Source organism: Chiloscyllium plagiosum, chromosome 3 (assembly GCF_004010195.1).
Source record: "Chiloscyllium plagiosum isolate BGI_BamShark_2017 chromosome 3, ASM401019v2, whole genome shotgun sequence".
Taxonomy (NCBI): domain Eukaryota; kingdom Metazoa; phylum Chordata; class Chondrichthyes; order Orectolobiformes; family Hemiscylliidae; genus Chiloscyllium; species Chiloscyllium plagiosum.
The window spans coordinates 34,085,202-34,102,203 of record NC_057712.1 but is presented as its reverse complement, the minus strand read 5'-3'; the positions used below and the strand labels follow the sequence as shown (position 1 = coordinate 34,102,203).

The window sequence follows — 17,002 nt, the reverse complement described above, 5'->3', positions numbered from 1 at the left end:
CTTATACTCTTTAAGAGATTCACTTGATTCTAGTTGTCTATTCCTAACATGTGCCGTCTCCTTATTTTTGACCAGATCCTCAATATCTGTATTTATGCATCATTCCTTACTCTTACCAGCCTTACCCTTCACTCTAACAGGAACACAATGCCTATAAACTCTTGTTATCTCACTTTTGAAAGCCTTCCACTTGCCAGTCTTCCCTTTTCCTGTGAACAGATTACCCCAATCGACTTTTGAACATTCCTGTCTCGTACTGTCAAAATTTACCTTACTCCAATTTAGAACTTGAATTTTTATACAAGGCCTGTCCTTTACCATTACTATTTTAAAACAAATAGAATTATGATCTTCGGTACCCCCTAAAATTTCAGTAACTTGCCCCACCTTTTTCCCAAAAGAAGGTCAAGTTTTGCTCCTTCTCTGGTGGGCATATCTACATTTTGATTAAAATAAATTCTTGAATGCATTTAACAATTTCCTCACCATCCAAGCCCTTAAGGCTATCGCATTCCCAGTCTGTATTTGGAAAGTTCAAATCCTCTTCTGTTTCAACCCTATTATTCTTATATGTCTGAGATCTCTGTATATTTGTTCCTCAGTTTCACTCTGACAATCCGAGCAAGGTGATCAACTCCCTTTTTTTTGAGTTTCACTCGTATAATTTCATTGGTGATCCCCTAGAAATATCCTCCTTAAGTACAGCAATAATGTTATCCCTAATCAAAAATTCCACTCCCCCTATTGTCTCCCTATCTATCCGTCCTACAGCGTCTAAACCCCAGATCATTGAGCTTCCAGTCCTGTCCCTCCCTCAGTCAAGTTTGAATATTCGCTATGGTGTTCCAAACCCATGTTTCTGTACATGCCCTGCATTCATTACCTGAAAGACCCCTTGTATTGAAATAAATACAATTTAACTCTTCAGCGTTACTTCATTCTCTGGCTTGTTCTCACCTGCCCTTTCTAAGTAACTTGTTGTCTTCTATTCCAACTCTCACTAGCATGTGTCACTGGGAGTAATCCCAAGATTACTATCTTTGAGGTTCTGCTTTTCAACCTTCTACCTTACTTCCTATCTTCATTCTGCAAAGTTTCAACCTTATCCCTAACTATGCCATTCTTCCAAATGTGTACAATAACATCCAGCTTTTCATTGTTCCCTTTGACATTATGCTGCAACTGCTTTGAGACATCCTTAACGCTGGCACCAGGGAGGCAACATACCATCCTGAATTCGAGCTCAGCTGCAGAATTGCTTGTCTGTGCCCTGTCTGGAGGGCTCCCTATAACAATTACCCTTTTGAATCTTGACAAATCTGGCTTGACAGAAGTGTCCAGGAAATGACTGCCACTTCTGTTTTCCTCGAAGATACTATCCACTCACACAACAGTACCCAAAATGGTATATCTGTTTGAGGGTGGAATAGCTGCAAACGCTCCTATATTACCTTTCTACCTCTCCTGACAGTTGCCCATCTATCTGACTGAACCTGTGACGTGACCACTTAACTAAATTTACTAATAGTTGCACTCTGTGCGTCCTGTATGCTCCTCAATGACTCCAGCTGCCTCTCCAGTCAATCTAAACAGTTTGATATGAGATGGATCCAAACACAGTACAGACAGTGTCTCCAAGGACAAGCAACTCCCATATTTCCCATATCTAACAGGAAGGGCATTCCACTCCATTGACTGACATAATTGCCTCTTAAACATTTGTTAACGTAGACTTAACTAAAAAGACCCACTCAGTTTTCAGTTCCAGTGTTTCTAGACTGCTGCTGACACACAATGCTGCGCAAATTTAAGCCTATATTCTATATTGTGAGCTTAAAAGAAGAAGCTCTAAATAAATGTTTTTTAAAAAAAAAACTACCCTTACCCATAATTTTTAACTTTAAGCATGAGATAAAAAAAACTAAATTCTTAAAATCCAGTCCTTAGCTGAACTCGAAAATAGCTACCACCTCAGATCCCCTAACACTCGGCTTACAGCTCTAAGATATGCCAATCCCTTGGACTCCTAGATTCAGTTTGACAAAAATAACAGATCCAAGATCTGCTCACTGTCATTATTTTAACCGCCAGCAGTGAACCCTCGACAAACAAGTTAAAAAGGTCAATCTTCTCAGTTCTATGCATATGAAAACAAAATCTCTCCCTGGAACCTTCAACACCTCGACATGCATGTAGACAGGTCCCTCCCAAACTCCCTGTAATCTAGTCTCTCCTTCCTCACATTCTTTCTTTTGTTCGAAAAATAATTTTAAATTAAAACTTTTCTCCTTCTGCTCTTTAAAAAAAAAACAGGATAATCACAAGATAAGCCTCCAATTCAGGAGTAGATGCAAGCTCCACACTACTTTCTTTCCAGTTTTTTTTTAAAAGGCATCCTTTCAACATCCATCCTGTTGAGTTCTGTCAAATATGTATGCTTCAATAGGGCCACCTCTAAATTCTTCTATATCCTTTGGAATTCTTCTAAATTCTAATGAATATAGGTTCAGGCTGTTCAACCCTTCCACATAAAATAATCCCTTAATTGCAGTAATCATTCAAGTGAACCTTACACGCAATCCTTTTTTGAGTAAGAAGACTGACACTGTAAATTACACTCCCAGTGTGCCCTTAGCAATGCATCCTTTATTTTAACATTCTGTTTCTGTAAAAATAAGTTACAACATTCCATTTGAATTGAAATTAAATCTGAGAAATTTACACAATTCAACTACAATAAATTTTTCTTGATTCTTAATGAAGAAGAGATCAATTGTGAAATAATCCACATAATTTGGAGCAAGTTCCTAGTTTAATATTGGTTTGAACTACTAAGTATTTAGTTGAAGAGGAGATAAGCAAAGACTCACGATTCTGAACCTGGTGTGATGACTGTAATTTCAAGGGAAGTATGTATTTATATCTAAAAGGTCATATATATATTGAAGATTGAATGAAAGTTATCAGATTTATAATCCTAATTATTTTTCCTTAAAAAATTCCTAATTATTATACTTCTAGTGTTGAATAGAGAAGAAAATAAGAACTTGTTATCCTTGTAAACTTATTTTTAATATTTGAATAACCTTGTGACCTGCTTGATTTTGGGTATATTGTATAATGGCTGTTTTATTTTAGAGTTTGCCACGAAGTATTGGAAAGTTGCGAAAGCTGACAAATTTTAATGTGGACAGAAATAGATTACTTTCCATTCCTAAGGAGGTAAGGCTGTGTATCTTTATTTGGAATCAATTCAGAGGAATTCAGAAATGATCGTAGTGCTCTTTAAGCGAGTAGATGGTGCAGCTTCTAAATGTGTGTGCTTATATCCATCACTCAAATCATACTTGCAATTCCCATTCAGCACCTTTAGACAGAGTACAATTTCTCATACTCCAGCTGTGAAATTTTTTTTAATGAGGTGATTATTTTTAAGGAAATGCCAGCTTCAGGTCATTAGATCAATATATTCATGATGTTCTGACAGCAAATGAATTTCAAATTCTTCAAGCCTTTCCTAAGGAACCATGTAGGTTGTGTGCTGTTATCACAACCACTGGTGAAAAGGATGTCATTTAAATGTTATTGAAAAGTATTTTACTTTGTGTCTGAAATTATAACTGAATCACTGATGTGCACAATGTAGTGCTTTGAATTGAGTGTTTGAGGTATAATTCAAAAGAAAAGGCCTTTCTAATGTGCTGTTAAAGCTGATCAACGAGCTTTGCATGTGCATATGGCTTCCCTATTGTCATGTTAGTGTAAAGTCATTCCAATGCTTGAGGCAGTCATCTACCATTAGAAGACAAGACATTTATTGCATCTAGTTTTCTTGATCCATTTAAAATCCAATATCTTCCATTGTTGAATGCTATTAAGCGCACGGTTACTGGACTACTTTAAAACTAAAGACAACGCACAGATTTGACTGAAAATAACTTGCTCCAAGACATCCTTTTTTTCTCATGCTCTCCATACTCCTTGTCTTCTCTGGCTATTTGAAAGTATATCTTCCCTCTGCATACTGTCTGATTTGAATGTCATCTAGAATTGAAAACACTCTATTTGTGAAACTGAGTGCAGTTTGTTGATGCAGCAATCTACCGCACAACACTTAACTATAAGGCAATACTCACATTTTGGAATAGCATATTGCAACATTGTTTACATTGTATTTCAGGTTAAATAAGATTGATTTAAATGAGGAAATTAGGAGGAGTTTGTTTAATTCCCATGCACTTTTAACCATCAGATTTGTAGTAAATACATTTCAAAAGTGTGTTAGATTTTTAATACTGATTCAATTTGATTTACTTTATGGCATCAGTGAATTTGGTGATAATTTTATATAGCAAGGCAAGTTGTGCCAAAAATATAAAGGCAAAGTTTACAGATGCTGGAACTCTGAAACAAACACAATTCTGCAGAAACTAAACAGATCTGGCAGCATCTATGGGGGAAGAAATAGGGTGTTAATGTTTTGAGTCCAGTATGACTCTTCAGTCGGCCAACTACTCGATTTCTCTCTGAATCCTTTATATAGAATCTGTGTGGTTCTGTTGTCTTTCCTGCAACACAGAGATAAAATACAGCACGTCTAAAATACAACAGAATCTATACTTTGTCAACTTGGTGACTTTCAGTCTCTGTCTGTAATCTTTTGAACTGGTCTTCTGTGATTTATAGACTGTCCTGAGTGCTCTTTTGGAAAACTTGCACTAAATTGCTTCCCTGTTGCTGGGTGGAATTGAATGTCTTTACCTCGAAATATTTAGAACCAAGTGTATTTTCAGGGTTACATTCTCCAAAAACGCTGGCTTTCCCAGTACAATTGGGAACAGAAAATGGATTTCATCATTGCTACAAAGATCCTTATCAGTATTGCTATTTGTAAGTTAAAAATCTGCCAGTTTTGAATACAGTTAGATTTGGGAAATTCAGTATGAATGAGGCTTAAGTTATACCGAAGGTGTGGAAAAAAAATGACTAAATATTGTCAACAATGACAACTAAATTATAGTGGAAAAGTGCTGATTGAGGATTTGAAAGCTTTAATGTTTTCATGTTTTTACTTCCTGGGAGCATTCACTGCTTGGGAAATGAATGAAATAGAAATGTAAAGCTGTGAGTATGGTTGTATGTCAAGCCCATCTGTGACTGCACTTGAGCATGAAATGCTGAATTCTAGTTTGGGAGCTTTGTTTGCCTTGTGATTACTTGATTTTGTGCATTGCATTTCATATCCTGCTTGAATTGTTTGTTTTGATTTAAAACCAAAGCTGAACATTTGTTTGAAACAGCATGAGCATGCAAAAAAAGTGGTGTTCTTCAATGGTTGTGGATTGTTTCAGGTAAATGAAGATATAATGTAAATTTTTGAGATCATTAATTTTCAGCATAGTTGTACAATTTTTGTAAATTGGCTGCAGTGAGTGAATACTGGAGATCACCTTTCAATTTCAGGCCATGAGCAGTAAATAACATAAGCTAGTTTATAAGATGTTCTCATAAAGTTCTGATTTTCCTGTCAGCTGTCCTTGTCAGTTTCTTATTGGTATACACACTGTTGTTGGCACAAAATCTCATTGCTGTTATGACCATAAAAATTTGTAATGGTAAGGAAATATTTGTGGTGTATTGGTAGATGAACTGCAGCAGTGAAAATTCAAAAAGAATTGAGTAACAAATGGTAGAACAGCCATCTAGATTATTTTTAAGTTATGACTCCTCAAGTTTAAGATGTTTTCTGTAGAGTCAGAGTTATACAGCATAGAAACAGGCCCTTTGGCCCATCCTATGTCTATGCTGACCAACAAACCCGAAATTATACTTATCCCTTTTCCCTGCACTTGGTCTATAGCGTAGTATGCCTGACATTTTAAGTGGTGAGAGTATCTGTCTCCACTACCCCCTCAGGTAGCACATTCCATGTATCTATTACTTCCTGGGTGAAAACATTCCTTCTCATATCTCCTGTAAACCACTTGCTCTTCACCTTAAACTAATACCCTCTGATCTTGGACATGTCTGCTATGGGGAAGAGATTGTCGTGATCTACTTTGTCTATGCCTTTCATAATTTTGCATACCTCAACAAGATCCCCCCCCCCCCCCCCCCCCCCCCCAAAATAGCCTCCTCTGCCCAGCCTGACCAGTGTGTCCTCATACAGAGACTTCTCATCACAGGCAACATCCTGACGAATCTTCTCTGCAACCTCTCCAGTACAGTCTCAACCTTCGAATGGCACACTGAGCAGAACTGCACACAGTATTCTATCTGTGGCCTAACTAATGTTTTGTAAAGTTCTAACAAGACTTCCTTACTCTTGTATTCTAAACCCGGCTAATAAGGGCAGCATCTCATCTGTTGTCTTCACTACTCTGTCCACCTGTGCTGATACCTTCAGAGAACAATTGAATTGTACATCACAGGACCTTTGATCTTCAGTATTTCCTAGAGACGTACCATTCATGTCCATCCCTTATTAGACCTCCCAAAATGAATCACTTAACAATTACTGAGATTAAACACCATCTGCCAATGCTCTGCCTAGTTTACTATTTGATCAGTATCAGACTCTGGCCTGAGACCATCTTCCTCAGCATCAATAACAACATCAATTTTTGTGTCAGCTGCACACTTACTAATTATACCTTCAACATTCAAATCCAAGTTGTTAATGTACATAACAGAGAGCAAGGGCCCCAGCACTGAACACTGCTGGTCACAAGCTTTCAATTACAAAAAAAAACCTCCATCACCCATTGCCTCCTACGTTTTCAAGCCAGTTTTGGATCTAGTTTGCCAAGTTGCCTTGGATTCTATGGGCTCATACCTTACGGAGCATCCTTTCATGTAGGATCTTGTCTAAGGCCTCACTGAAGTCCATGACAACCACATCAACTGTACTACCTTCATCAAAACATTTAGTCACCTTTCAAAAAAAAACATTGAACTAAATTAGTCAAACAGGATTTCCCTCTAACAACTCTGTGCTGACTATCCCTGATCAATCATTGTACTTAGCAAGTATTGCTTAATCCTGTCCCTCAGAATTTATCCCAATGATTTCTCTACCACTGATATCAAACTAACTGGTCTGTAGTTACCTGGCCTATCTCTGCTGCTCTTCTTGAACCAATGAACCACATTATCTATCTTTCAGTCATCTAGCATTTCACTTATGGCCAGTGAAGTCGTAAGTATATCACCAGAGTCCCAGCAATCTCCTCCCTTGCCTCCCAAAGCAGCCTAGGATACATCTCATCAGGGCCCTGGGATTTGTGCACCTGCATCACATTAAAATGTTTACTATTATCTCCTTATTAATCTTAACGTGCTCTAGAACCTTACCATCCCAACTGAAATCCTGAGCTAAAGTGTCTTTTTCATCTGTAAGTATAGGTAATGAATAGCCATTTAAGACCTTACTCGTCCACTGGCTCCACACATCAGTCTCTAATAGTCTCACCTTTTGCCTCTTACTCTTAATATACTTATAAAAAACATTGAGGTTTTTCTTGATCCTATGTACTAAAGATATTTTGTGGCCCCTCTTTGCTCTCCTAATTTCCTTTTCAAACAACCTCGCATATGCTATACTTTTGAAGGGCTTCTCCTGTTTTTAATGCACCTAACACATGCTTCCTTCTTTTTCTTTGCAAACTCTCTGTCCCTGGACATCCAGGTTCACTGCTCTTCCCTTCATCCCAGAGGAGCACACATACTGAGCCTGAATTTTCACTATGCTACTTAAAAAGACTCTCACTTTCCAAATATAGACTTAGCTGCAAGTAGCTGTTCCCACTCTATTTGACAAGACCCTGTCCAATGATATTAAAATTGGCTTTCCCCCAATTTAGACACTTAATTTCTGCACTAGCCGCATCACTTTCCATAATGATTTTGAGTTATGGTCACAATCCCTAAAATGTTCACCCATTGAATCTTCAAACTCTTGACAGGCTACATTTCTTGGGATTATGTTTATCACTGCCCCATCTTTAGGAGGATTATCTACATTCTGATGCACAATACTCTCCAGGATGCACTTGAAAAATTACACCCAGCTTGATCCTTTCTCATTAAGGTGATTCCTCGGATGCTGCCTGAACTGCTGTGCTCTTCCAGCACCACTAATCCAGAATCTGATTCCCGTTGATGTCCCGTACAACTATAACCCTGTTTCTCTCACCCCTTACTGTGATCAGCTTGCATATCTGCTCCTCTTTCTCTCTCTGACTGTTGGGAGGCTTGGAGTATAATCCCAGCAAAGTAATTGGCACTTTTTTATTTCTAAGCTCTATCGAGGTGTCAGTATTTGAAGACCCTTCTCAGAACTTCTCCCTCATTTCTGCCGTGATGGTTTCCTTATCCATAATGGAATGCCCCACCTCTCATGCTGCAACCCCTACCTTAATCTCTACCTAACTGTCAACTCCTGCGCAGGGCTTCTTTTTTTTTCACCAATGCCTTTGGTATGTACAATGTCTGCTGGCTGATCACCCTCGCCCTTCAGAATGCCCTGCAGTCGCGCTGAGGTATCCCAGACCTTGGCACCAGGGAGGCAACAATCTTGTTTGCTGCCATGGAGCCACCTGTCAGTCTCCCTTAAAATCGAGTCACCAATCACAAAAGCTCTCCCAGTTTTTTTCCTCCGCTGCTGTTCAGCAGAGCTAACAGTTGTGCTACAGCTGCTTTTCCCTGAGAGGCCATCTCCTCCCTCCACCCCAACCCAGTATCCAAAAAAGTATATGTGCTTGGGAGGGGAATGGCCACAGGAAACTCTTGCACTGACTGCCCGCAGTTTCTTGTCTTTCTGGTTGTCACCCAGCGCTTTTCTGCCTGTGCAGTCCTCACCTGTGATGTGACCAGCTTGCTAAACGTGCTATTCACAATATTATCAATCTCATGGATTCTCCATAGTGAGTCAATTTGCAATGCCAGCCACTTGATACAGCGAATCAAGAGCTGCAGCTGAACACACTTCCTGTACCCATGGTCTTCATGGACACGAGAAGGTGATTTCCCACATTGCCAGAGCAGCATTCCATGGGGCTGAGTTCTTCTACCATTGTGATCACAGTTAACTACAAACAATGAATTATGACCAATTCCTCAACCTTTCCCCTACTCTCGATAGTGGATTTTCTTCTTTTTCTCTCTCTCTCTTCCTGGTGAACTATAACTACCAAAACAAGGACTTTACACTCCGTCTCCCTCCTGGCGGAATGGAACTATTTGGTGCCGCCCTTTTGGCGCCGATCATTTGGCTCTGCCGTTTTGGCTCTAAACTGTTTTGGCGCTCATTACTTTGGCGCAAGCTGTTTTGGTGCCAATACATACAGATAACCATCGTGTGAACATTTTGGTTTGTCTCTCTTGCTTAGAATGTTTTCAGCCATTTCTGGTATGGGGTCTACAAGAAAATAGAAAGAAAATTGTATTACAGCTTTTCGATGTGAAGACAGAAGGGCTTAAATATCATCAAGGCAGTAGATGACTATTAAGAATTGTTAAATGAGAAAATGATTACAAAACGAGATTTGAATCTACAGTGGGTCATTACAGCTTTGACTAGCAACTCTTGCTAGTTGAGAAAATTACATCGGGTCGTTAGTCATCCTCTCTTTAACCAAACAAGACTTTTTTTTTATTCTGACTTGGCGCCAAAACAGCTCAGTGCCAAAGTAATGAGTGTCAAAACAGTTTAGAGCCAAAACGGCGGGGCCAAATGATTGGCGCCAAAAGGGCGGTGCCAAAACGTGCCCGACCCCCCCTCCTGGTACCACTTAATCAGTCTCTGCTTAGTTCCTAAGCAGCCAATCCTCTTGCGCTGTGTCATCACCTCAGGTGTTCATCTCAGAATCCAGTTACAGTTGCCACCAATCATTGCTTCTCTCCCACTACTGGTGCTGCTCCAACTGAAATTGATCCAGGTTCTACTCCTCTGGGTTTTCTTAGGTTCACTCCATTCCTGTCTCGCGGCTGCTCTGCTGCTCTAGCTCTAACCTTTTAGGTTTAAATTACATGTATAAACATCTAAAATAACTTGTCATTTATAATCCATTTGTATCCCATGAACTCTGTAAAACGTATGCACTTAGTATTTGGGATATAAGTATTAAATATTAACTAGGTGCTGCATAATAATCGCTTATTATCTATGTTTTTATCTTGTCACATAACTTCCTGTTCAACAATGTTTTTGCAATTCTACCAGAAACTTAGTGTTGTTTTTACCAGATGAGGGAGATTGTGTTGTAATGGTAATATTACTGGACCAGTAATACAGAAACATGTTCTAATTCTCTAGGGACACAGCTTCAGATCCCAACAAGCCATTTGGTAGAATTTAAATTCAATGAATAATTCTGGAATTTAAAAGTTGGCTTGGTAATGGTGACCATGAAGCTACCATTGGTTGTAAAGCACAATCTGGTTCACTGATATCTTTTAGGGAAGAATGTCGGCCACTTTACCTGCTCTATCTGAATGCGATTTCAGATCTACAACAATGTGGTTGACTCTCAGCTTATATCTGAAATGGCCTAGCAAGCCAAATTGTTTAAGGGTAATTAAAGATAGGCAACAAATGCTGGTTCCTTTTGGCGATGCCCTCATCTTGTCATAGAATAAACAGGAAAAAAAGATGAAGTAGGGTGAATTGGCTCACTATTGTTTAAACCAGCTCGGTTGGCTGTGACTAAGATTTTCAATTTGTGTTAACATATAGCTATATTGTTCAATTAAAGCAAAACACTAGCCAAAACTCAAGAGCCAATTATGAAGTATATTGAAACTCTTTTTTCTCATTAAAGACTGCCAAGAGACAGTTCTAAAGAAACTGCTACAATTTTGCTAGAAAATACTGAAATACTGGGAATATTGCGCAATGTATTTTCATACTGGACTGGCATGATTTATAGCTTCTAAGTCTTATTTAGAGGTAACATGGATCAGGAGAATTTTCCCAACTACTGCAGTCTACTGAGTTCAAGTTAGGAAATTCCATAAATACTTATTGTGTTTGTAAGCTTCAGGCATTGTAGAAGAAGCTGCCCAAAAAATATTACTGTCCTTCAAATAGCCTGCTTATTTTTAACCAGCCTCATCTGTATTATAAGCATTCCAGATATTTTTCTGTCAAGTCATTAGTTTTCCTTTCCATTTGAAGTTCACCTCTGGCCTTGATCCATTTTTCCCCCATTGACAATTTTCGACAGATCACACAGTACTTCCAGGTTTGGCAGGATAAATTGGGGTTTTCTATTGTCTGTGGTTTTATGTTATCCAGGGAAGAGCCTCTGATTCCCCCACAGATAAGATTAGATGTAAAATAAAACTGAAATGAAGTAATTTACTAATCTTCCTGTTTTATTAACACAAACAACAACTGGTACAGTTTTTAAGTGAGTAAGTATATGGCTCTGCTAAATACTAACAAAAGATGTAATACTGTATCAAATCTAATAGAATCCAAATTGATGTTACTTCTAACTATTCAAAAATATTTAAGAACCTTGAGTAAGATGTCTTCTCCCAGTGATGAATTACCTGATGATTGACAATATTCCTGAAATTTCAGTAAAAGATTTTTTTTTACATTAGCATTTGGACCACCACCTGCTTTACAAATGCGGGTGTCAACCCACTGTATAAGTTCCTCCCACTTTTATACAGTTTCATTTCGCTTAATTTCTTAGTTATTTAGTGAAGGTTATTTCATGATGTTGAGGTTGGATCTGGTTATGATTCTATGATGTTTTATACTTTTTTTTTCTTTGCCTTTTACTTGTAAGCTAAAATAAGTTTAACAGGCAAGATGTTTATTTTCTCTTTGAGTGCTGTCTTATCTTACTTTCTAGTGATATTCATATGATAGGGATATTTGGAATTCTTATCAGTTGGATGGTTCCAATGTTTCTCCTGTAATGAATTTTTTCTTTGCATGCCCAGGTGTGAAATAGTCTGTGTCTTTCCAAACCTCCCTCTTAATGATTAAACTATTATTTGTACCTATTGTTTAAGCTATTATTTTTGTTGTCTGTACTGAACATAATTAATACCATGTATGTTGTCGCCATGTCAACATTTCAGGTATATTCTTTTTCTGCTTTTTGCAATGGTGTATTTCATGGATAAATTCTTCCTTTTTTTAAACTTGTAATACCTGTGCATGTACTGCCTGATTTGTTGTTTATTCCTCAATTAAATATATATTTGAACTATTACCTTATTAAAGGTCATTGTAGGGTGATGGGAAGATCTAGTAAACTTACTAAGGAAGTACAGGTAAGAAGGAAATTTGTAGACTTACATCTGGATGTGGACAACATCCTTATTGGTTAAGCATGGAGAAAACTCAGATGAAAACAGAAATATAATACAGGCTAGAAAATCATCTGATTGAACTGAGTCAAAGCAGTTGAAGTCCCCTGATGGTGTTAGTTCCAAAATGTGATAGTTTAACTAGACTCTATAGTTCTTAGAAAAGTAAATGTAGTAACGAAAAACAATTCATACCAATACTCCGTTTGAATGATATTATAAGTGCTGTATAAGAGATATGCAAGCATGATTTTTGGATCTCTGTGTTGTGTTCCTTGAGATGAAATGCATTTTCAAAATGCTATTTCGTCTCTCAAATATGGAGATATGTAAAGACCACACAATTTACTTTAGATTGCAGATTGAAAATGGGAAGAGTGATGACTGCATTAAAAAGGGAAAGAGCCTTCAAGGAATTTGCAACTTTATGGAGGAGAAAGAAGTAAAGTGATACATATCCACCGAAATTACTTTTCTGGCCCAATGAGACCAAACAAATTGGCATCATGTGTTACAGGTTCAGGGGAGTTCAATATGGTAACAACTTTCTGACCTGCAGCTTAAAGCTGCCCTGTGAATAAAATCCAAACGGAAACCACCAAAAGCCAGTTGCAACAAAATCTGTGTAGAATGCTGTCTACCACTCTGTCAAAAGAGCAGGAAAAGCTACATTCAGAAACTAAAAGAATCCTAAAACATACAGGGAAATCTAAAGTCTTGGGTCCAGGCAATCTGCCAATGAAGTAAAGACTGCTTATCGCTTTGCAGATAATACTGTTGTGCTCCATAAGATTGAGAGGATTGTGAGAACAGTTCAATTTAAAATTTGTAGTCTGGACTGGTGATACCGAACTGTTTTCACTGACTAATTTTTTTTTATTCATAAGATTATGTTGAACTATCTTGTCTTTTATGTTTTATGGGTATCTGTACTGGAGGTAATGGGAGTATTGCAAAACAAAGAAATGAAGAAGCTGGAGGTCTGAATCAAAAAATGAGCTGAGTTTCTCCAGCAATTTCTATTTTTTCATTTTTAAAGGAATTTAGGTTGTTTTATAGTAATAGATTAATAATGAATAATCCATCTTCTTTGACAGTTTGTTGAAGTATAAGTGTTTATAATGAACAGTTATTTTTCTTGTTCATGGTGAAACCTGGTGTGCATTATCTTTGGATTCAAAACTGGAACCAGCTAGTCAGACAAGTTGATTTTCATGCCAATTTGTCATGGCTGAAGGAATAGTGAGACTTGATTGTCAGTTCACTCTTCAAAGTTGGTCATACCAGTATCTGTAGAAAATGGTAATTTCAGGACAGAGAATTTTGTTTATTTCACACTGGTTTCCTGAATTTGCCTCAATCTGTGATCAGATGATCTCAGCAGCCGTCCTAAGTTCAGGTTTCTTCCATGTAAAACTGTTTTAGTCAAAAGTCTTGGGGTATGAAAATCAGATGGTGGAACTTGTTTAAAAACAAAATTGAATTAAGAATCTACTGATGACTATGAAACCATTGTTGATTGTTGGAAAAAAGCCATCTGGTTCACTAATGTCCTGAAAGACATAGTTGCTAGACTGGGTCTGCAGCAGTGGGTGAGGGAACCAACAAGAGGGAAAAACTGACTTGACCCCATTCTTACCAATCTGTCAGCTGCAGATGCATCTGTCCATGACTATATCACTATGAGCAACCACCGCACAGTCCTTGTGGAGACAAAGTCTGGCCTTCACATTGACAATACCTCCATCATGTTGTGTGTCACTATCACTATGCTAAATAGGATAAACTTCGAACAGATCAAGCAACTCATGACTTGGCATCCGTGAGGTGCTATGGGTGATCAACAACATTGTACTCCAGTGCAATCTGTAACCTTGTGGCCGGACATATCCCCCACTAAACCATGACTGGCAGTTCAACCCTGCTTCAATAGAGAGTGCAAGAGAGTATGTCAGGAGCACCGCTCGGCAAACCTGAAGATGAGGTGTCAACCTGGTGAAGCCACCAAACAGGAATACTTGCATGCCAGACAACATAAGCAGCAAGTGATAGACAGAACCAAGCTCTGCAGCCTTGGCACATCCAGTCGTAAAGGTGGTGGATGATTAAACAATTCACTGGAGGAGGCGGCTACACAAGTATCCCCATTCTCCATGATGGAAGAGCCCAGCACATCAGTGCAAAAGATAAGGCTGAAACTTTCTCAGCAATCTTCACCCAGAAGTGCCAAGCGGATGATCCATTTCAGCCTACTGCAGTGTTCTCCAGCATTGCAGCTACCAGTCTTCATCCAATTCGATTCAATTCGTATGATATCAAGATACAGTTGGAAGCACTGGATACTGCAAAGGTTATGGGCCCTGATAGCATTCTGGCAATACTACCAAAGACTTGTGCTCAACACCTTGGTGCTCCCCTAGTCGAGTTGTTCCAGTACAGTTACAACACTGACATCTATCCGACAATGTGGAAAATTGCCCAAGCATGTCCTGTACATATAAAGCAGGGCAAATCCAACCCAGCCAATTACCATTGCATCAGTCTACTCTTGATCATCAGGAAAGGTGTCATCAGTGCAACCAAGCAACACCTGCTCAATGATGCTTAGTTTGGGTTGCACTGGAGCACTCAACTCCTGACCTCATTGCAGCCGTGGTTCAATCATGAACAAAAAGAGCTGAATTCCAGATGTTAGCTGAGAGTGATAGCCCTTGACATCAGGGCTGCATTTGACAGAGTGTGGCATCGTGGAGTCATGGCAAAAACTAGAATCAATGCCTATCAGGGGGCAAACTCTCCAGTGGTTAGAGGAATACCTGATAAATGGGAAGGTGGTCATGGTTGTTGGAGGTCAGTCATCTCAGCTCCAGGACATCTCTGCAGGTGTTCCTCAGGGTAATATCTTTGGCCCAACCATCTTCAGCTGCTTCATCAATGACCTTCCTTCCATCATAAAGTCTGAAGTGGGATGTTCACCAATGATTGCACAATGTTTAGCACCATTCATGACTCCTCAGACACTGAAACAGTCTATGTCCAAATGCAACAAGAACTGGACAATGTCCAGGCTTGGGCCAACAAGTGGCAAGTAACATTCATGTCACACAAATGCCAGATTATGACTATCACCAACAAGAGACAATCTCACCACTGCCCTATGACATTCAACGGTGTTACCATCACTAACTGCCCTGCTATCAGCATCCTGGGAGTAATCATTGATCAGAAACTCAACTGGACTCACCACGTCAATGCAGTGGCTACAGGAGCAGGTCAGAGGCTAGGAATACTGTGGAGAGCAACTCCCTGCCTAATTGCCCAAAGCCTGTCCACCATCTACAAGGCACAAGTCAGGAGTATGATTGAATACTCCCCACTTGCCTGGATGAGTGCAGCCCCAACAACACTAAGAAAACTTGACACTATCTAGGACAAAGCAGCCAGCTTGGTTAGCACTGCATCCACAAGCATCCACTCCCTCCACCAGCGATGCTCAGTAGCAGCAGAGTGTACTATCTACAAGATGCACTGCAGATATTTACCAAAGGCCCTCACTCAGCACCTTCGAACGCACAATCACTTCCATCTAGAAGGACAAGGCAGCAGATATATGGGAAAACCACCACATTCCAGTTCCCCTCCAAGCCACTCACTATCCTAACTTGGAAATATATCACTGTTCCTGCACTGTGGCTAGGTCAAAATCCTGGACCCCCCCCACCCAATGTCGTTGTGGTTCAAACCACAGTAGTTGGACTGCAGCAGTTTAAGGAGTCAGCTCACCACCACCTTCTGAAGGGGAACTAAGGACAGGCAGTAAATCCTAGCTAGCCAATGACACTCACATTCCACAAAATGAATAAATTTTAAAAAAAATTGATGGTCCAGACTACACTACTATATCCTAACAGACTTTTTTTCGTGGGCTGCTACATTCTTGAGGTAGCACAGTGGTGCAGACTTGCTTCACAGTTTTAATTTTTTTTATTCCCCCGAATGTTCGGTATGACTTTCTAGTAAATTGCTTACATCACAAAGTTACCAACAATTGAAGGTAAGGAACATTAGTAGGCAGTTCCGCCCCTCACGCTTGCTTTGCCTTCTCATTTGTGGCTTATCATCAACACCAATTGATACTTTCCTGTGCTATCCCCTTATCCCTTCACGTCATTAATAGCTTGAATTCTATTGAACATTGGTTTAAACAGAGCTCTCCATGTATTTAAATACATCTGGACAGAACTCTCCTTTCCCTTGACTACAGAATGGGAGCACTGTTACCCATCAGTGATGTCCACTAGAAATGTTCCAGTTGAAGGTGAGCAATCAGAGACTGATACTTCTTATCTGGTGAACCATGCAAGGTTGAGTTAAGTCACAGGCAATAATTCACCATTTTTGTATCTTAACAGCTTCATCCTGAAGAAATCCTAACATACAGCAGGACTTATTTTCTCAAAGCTGAGTTGATTTGAGGAGATGATGAAGCATAAATTAAAAGAAACCAGAGGAAATGCAGCCCCAGCCTAGTATACGATACGTCTTCGAATTTCTGAATGAGCTACGTTTCATTTTGACCCTTTTTATTGTAATTAACTTGCAAGTCTAACTTGTGGAGATTTTTTATTGAAATCTAGTTTGACATTGGCAAAATATTGCAACTTAATTTTGG

General features: G+C 39.1%; 1 protein-coding gene across 5 annotated transcripts in view; it reads left to right on the top strand.

Annotated features, from left to right (window-relative positions):
* The window catches only part of lrrc1 (leucine rich repeat containing 1), a 256,326-nt gene that overhangs the window by 131,441 nt on the left and 107,883 nt on the right, over positions 1-17,002 (top strand). For all 5 annotated transcript variants that reach the window (XM_043679472.1, XM_043679482.1, XM_043679464.1 and 2 more), the window contains exon 10: positions 3,139-3,222. In XM_043679472.1, the coding sequence (XP_043535407.1) occupies positions 3,139-3,222 (84 nt within the window). The remainder of the gene's footprint in view (positions 1-3,138; positions 3,223-17,002) is intronic.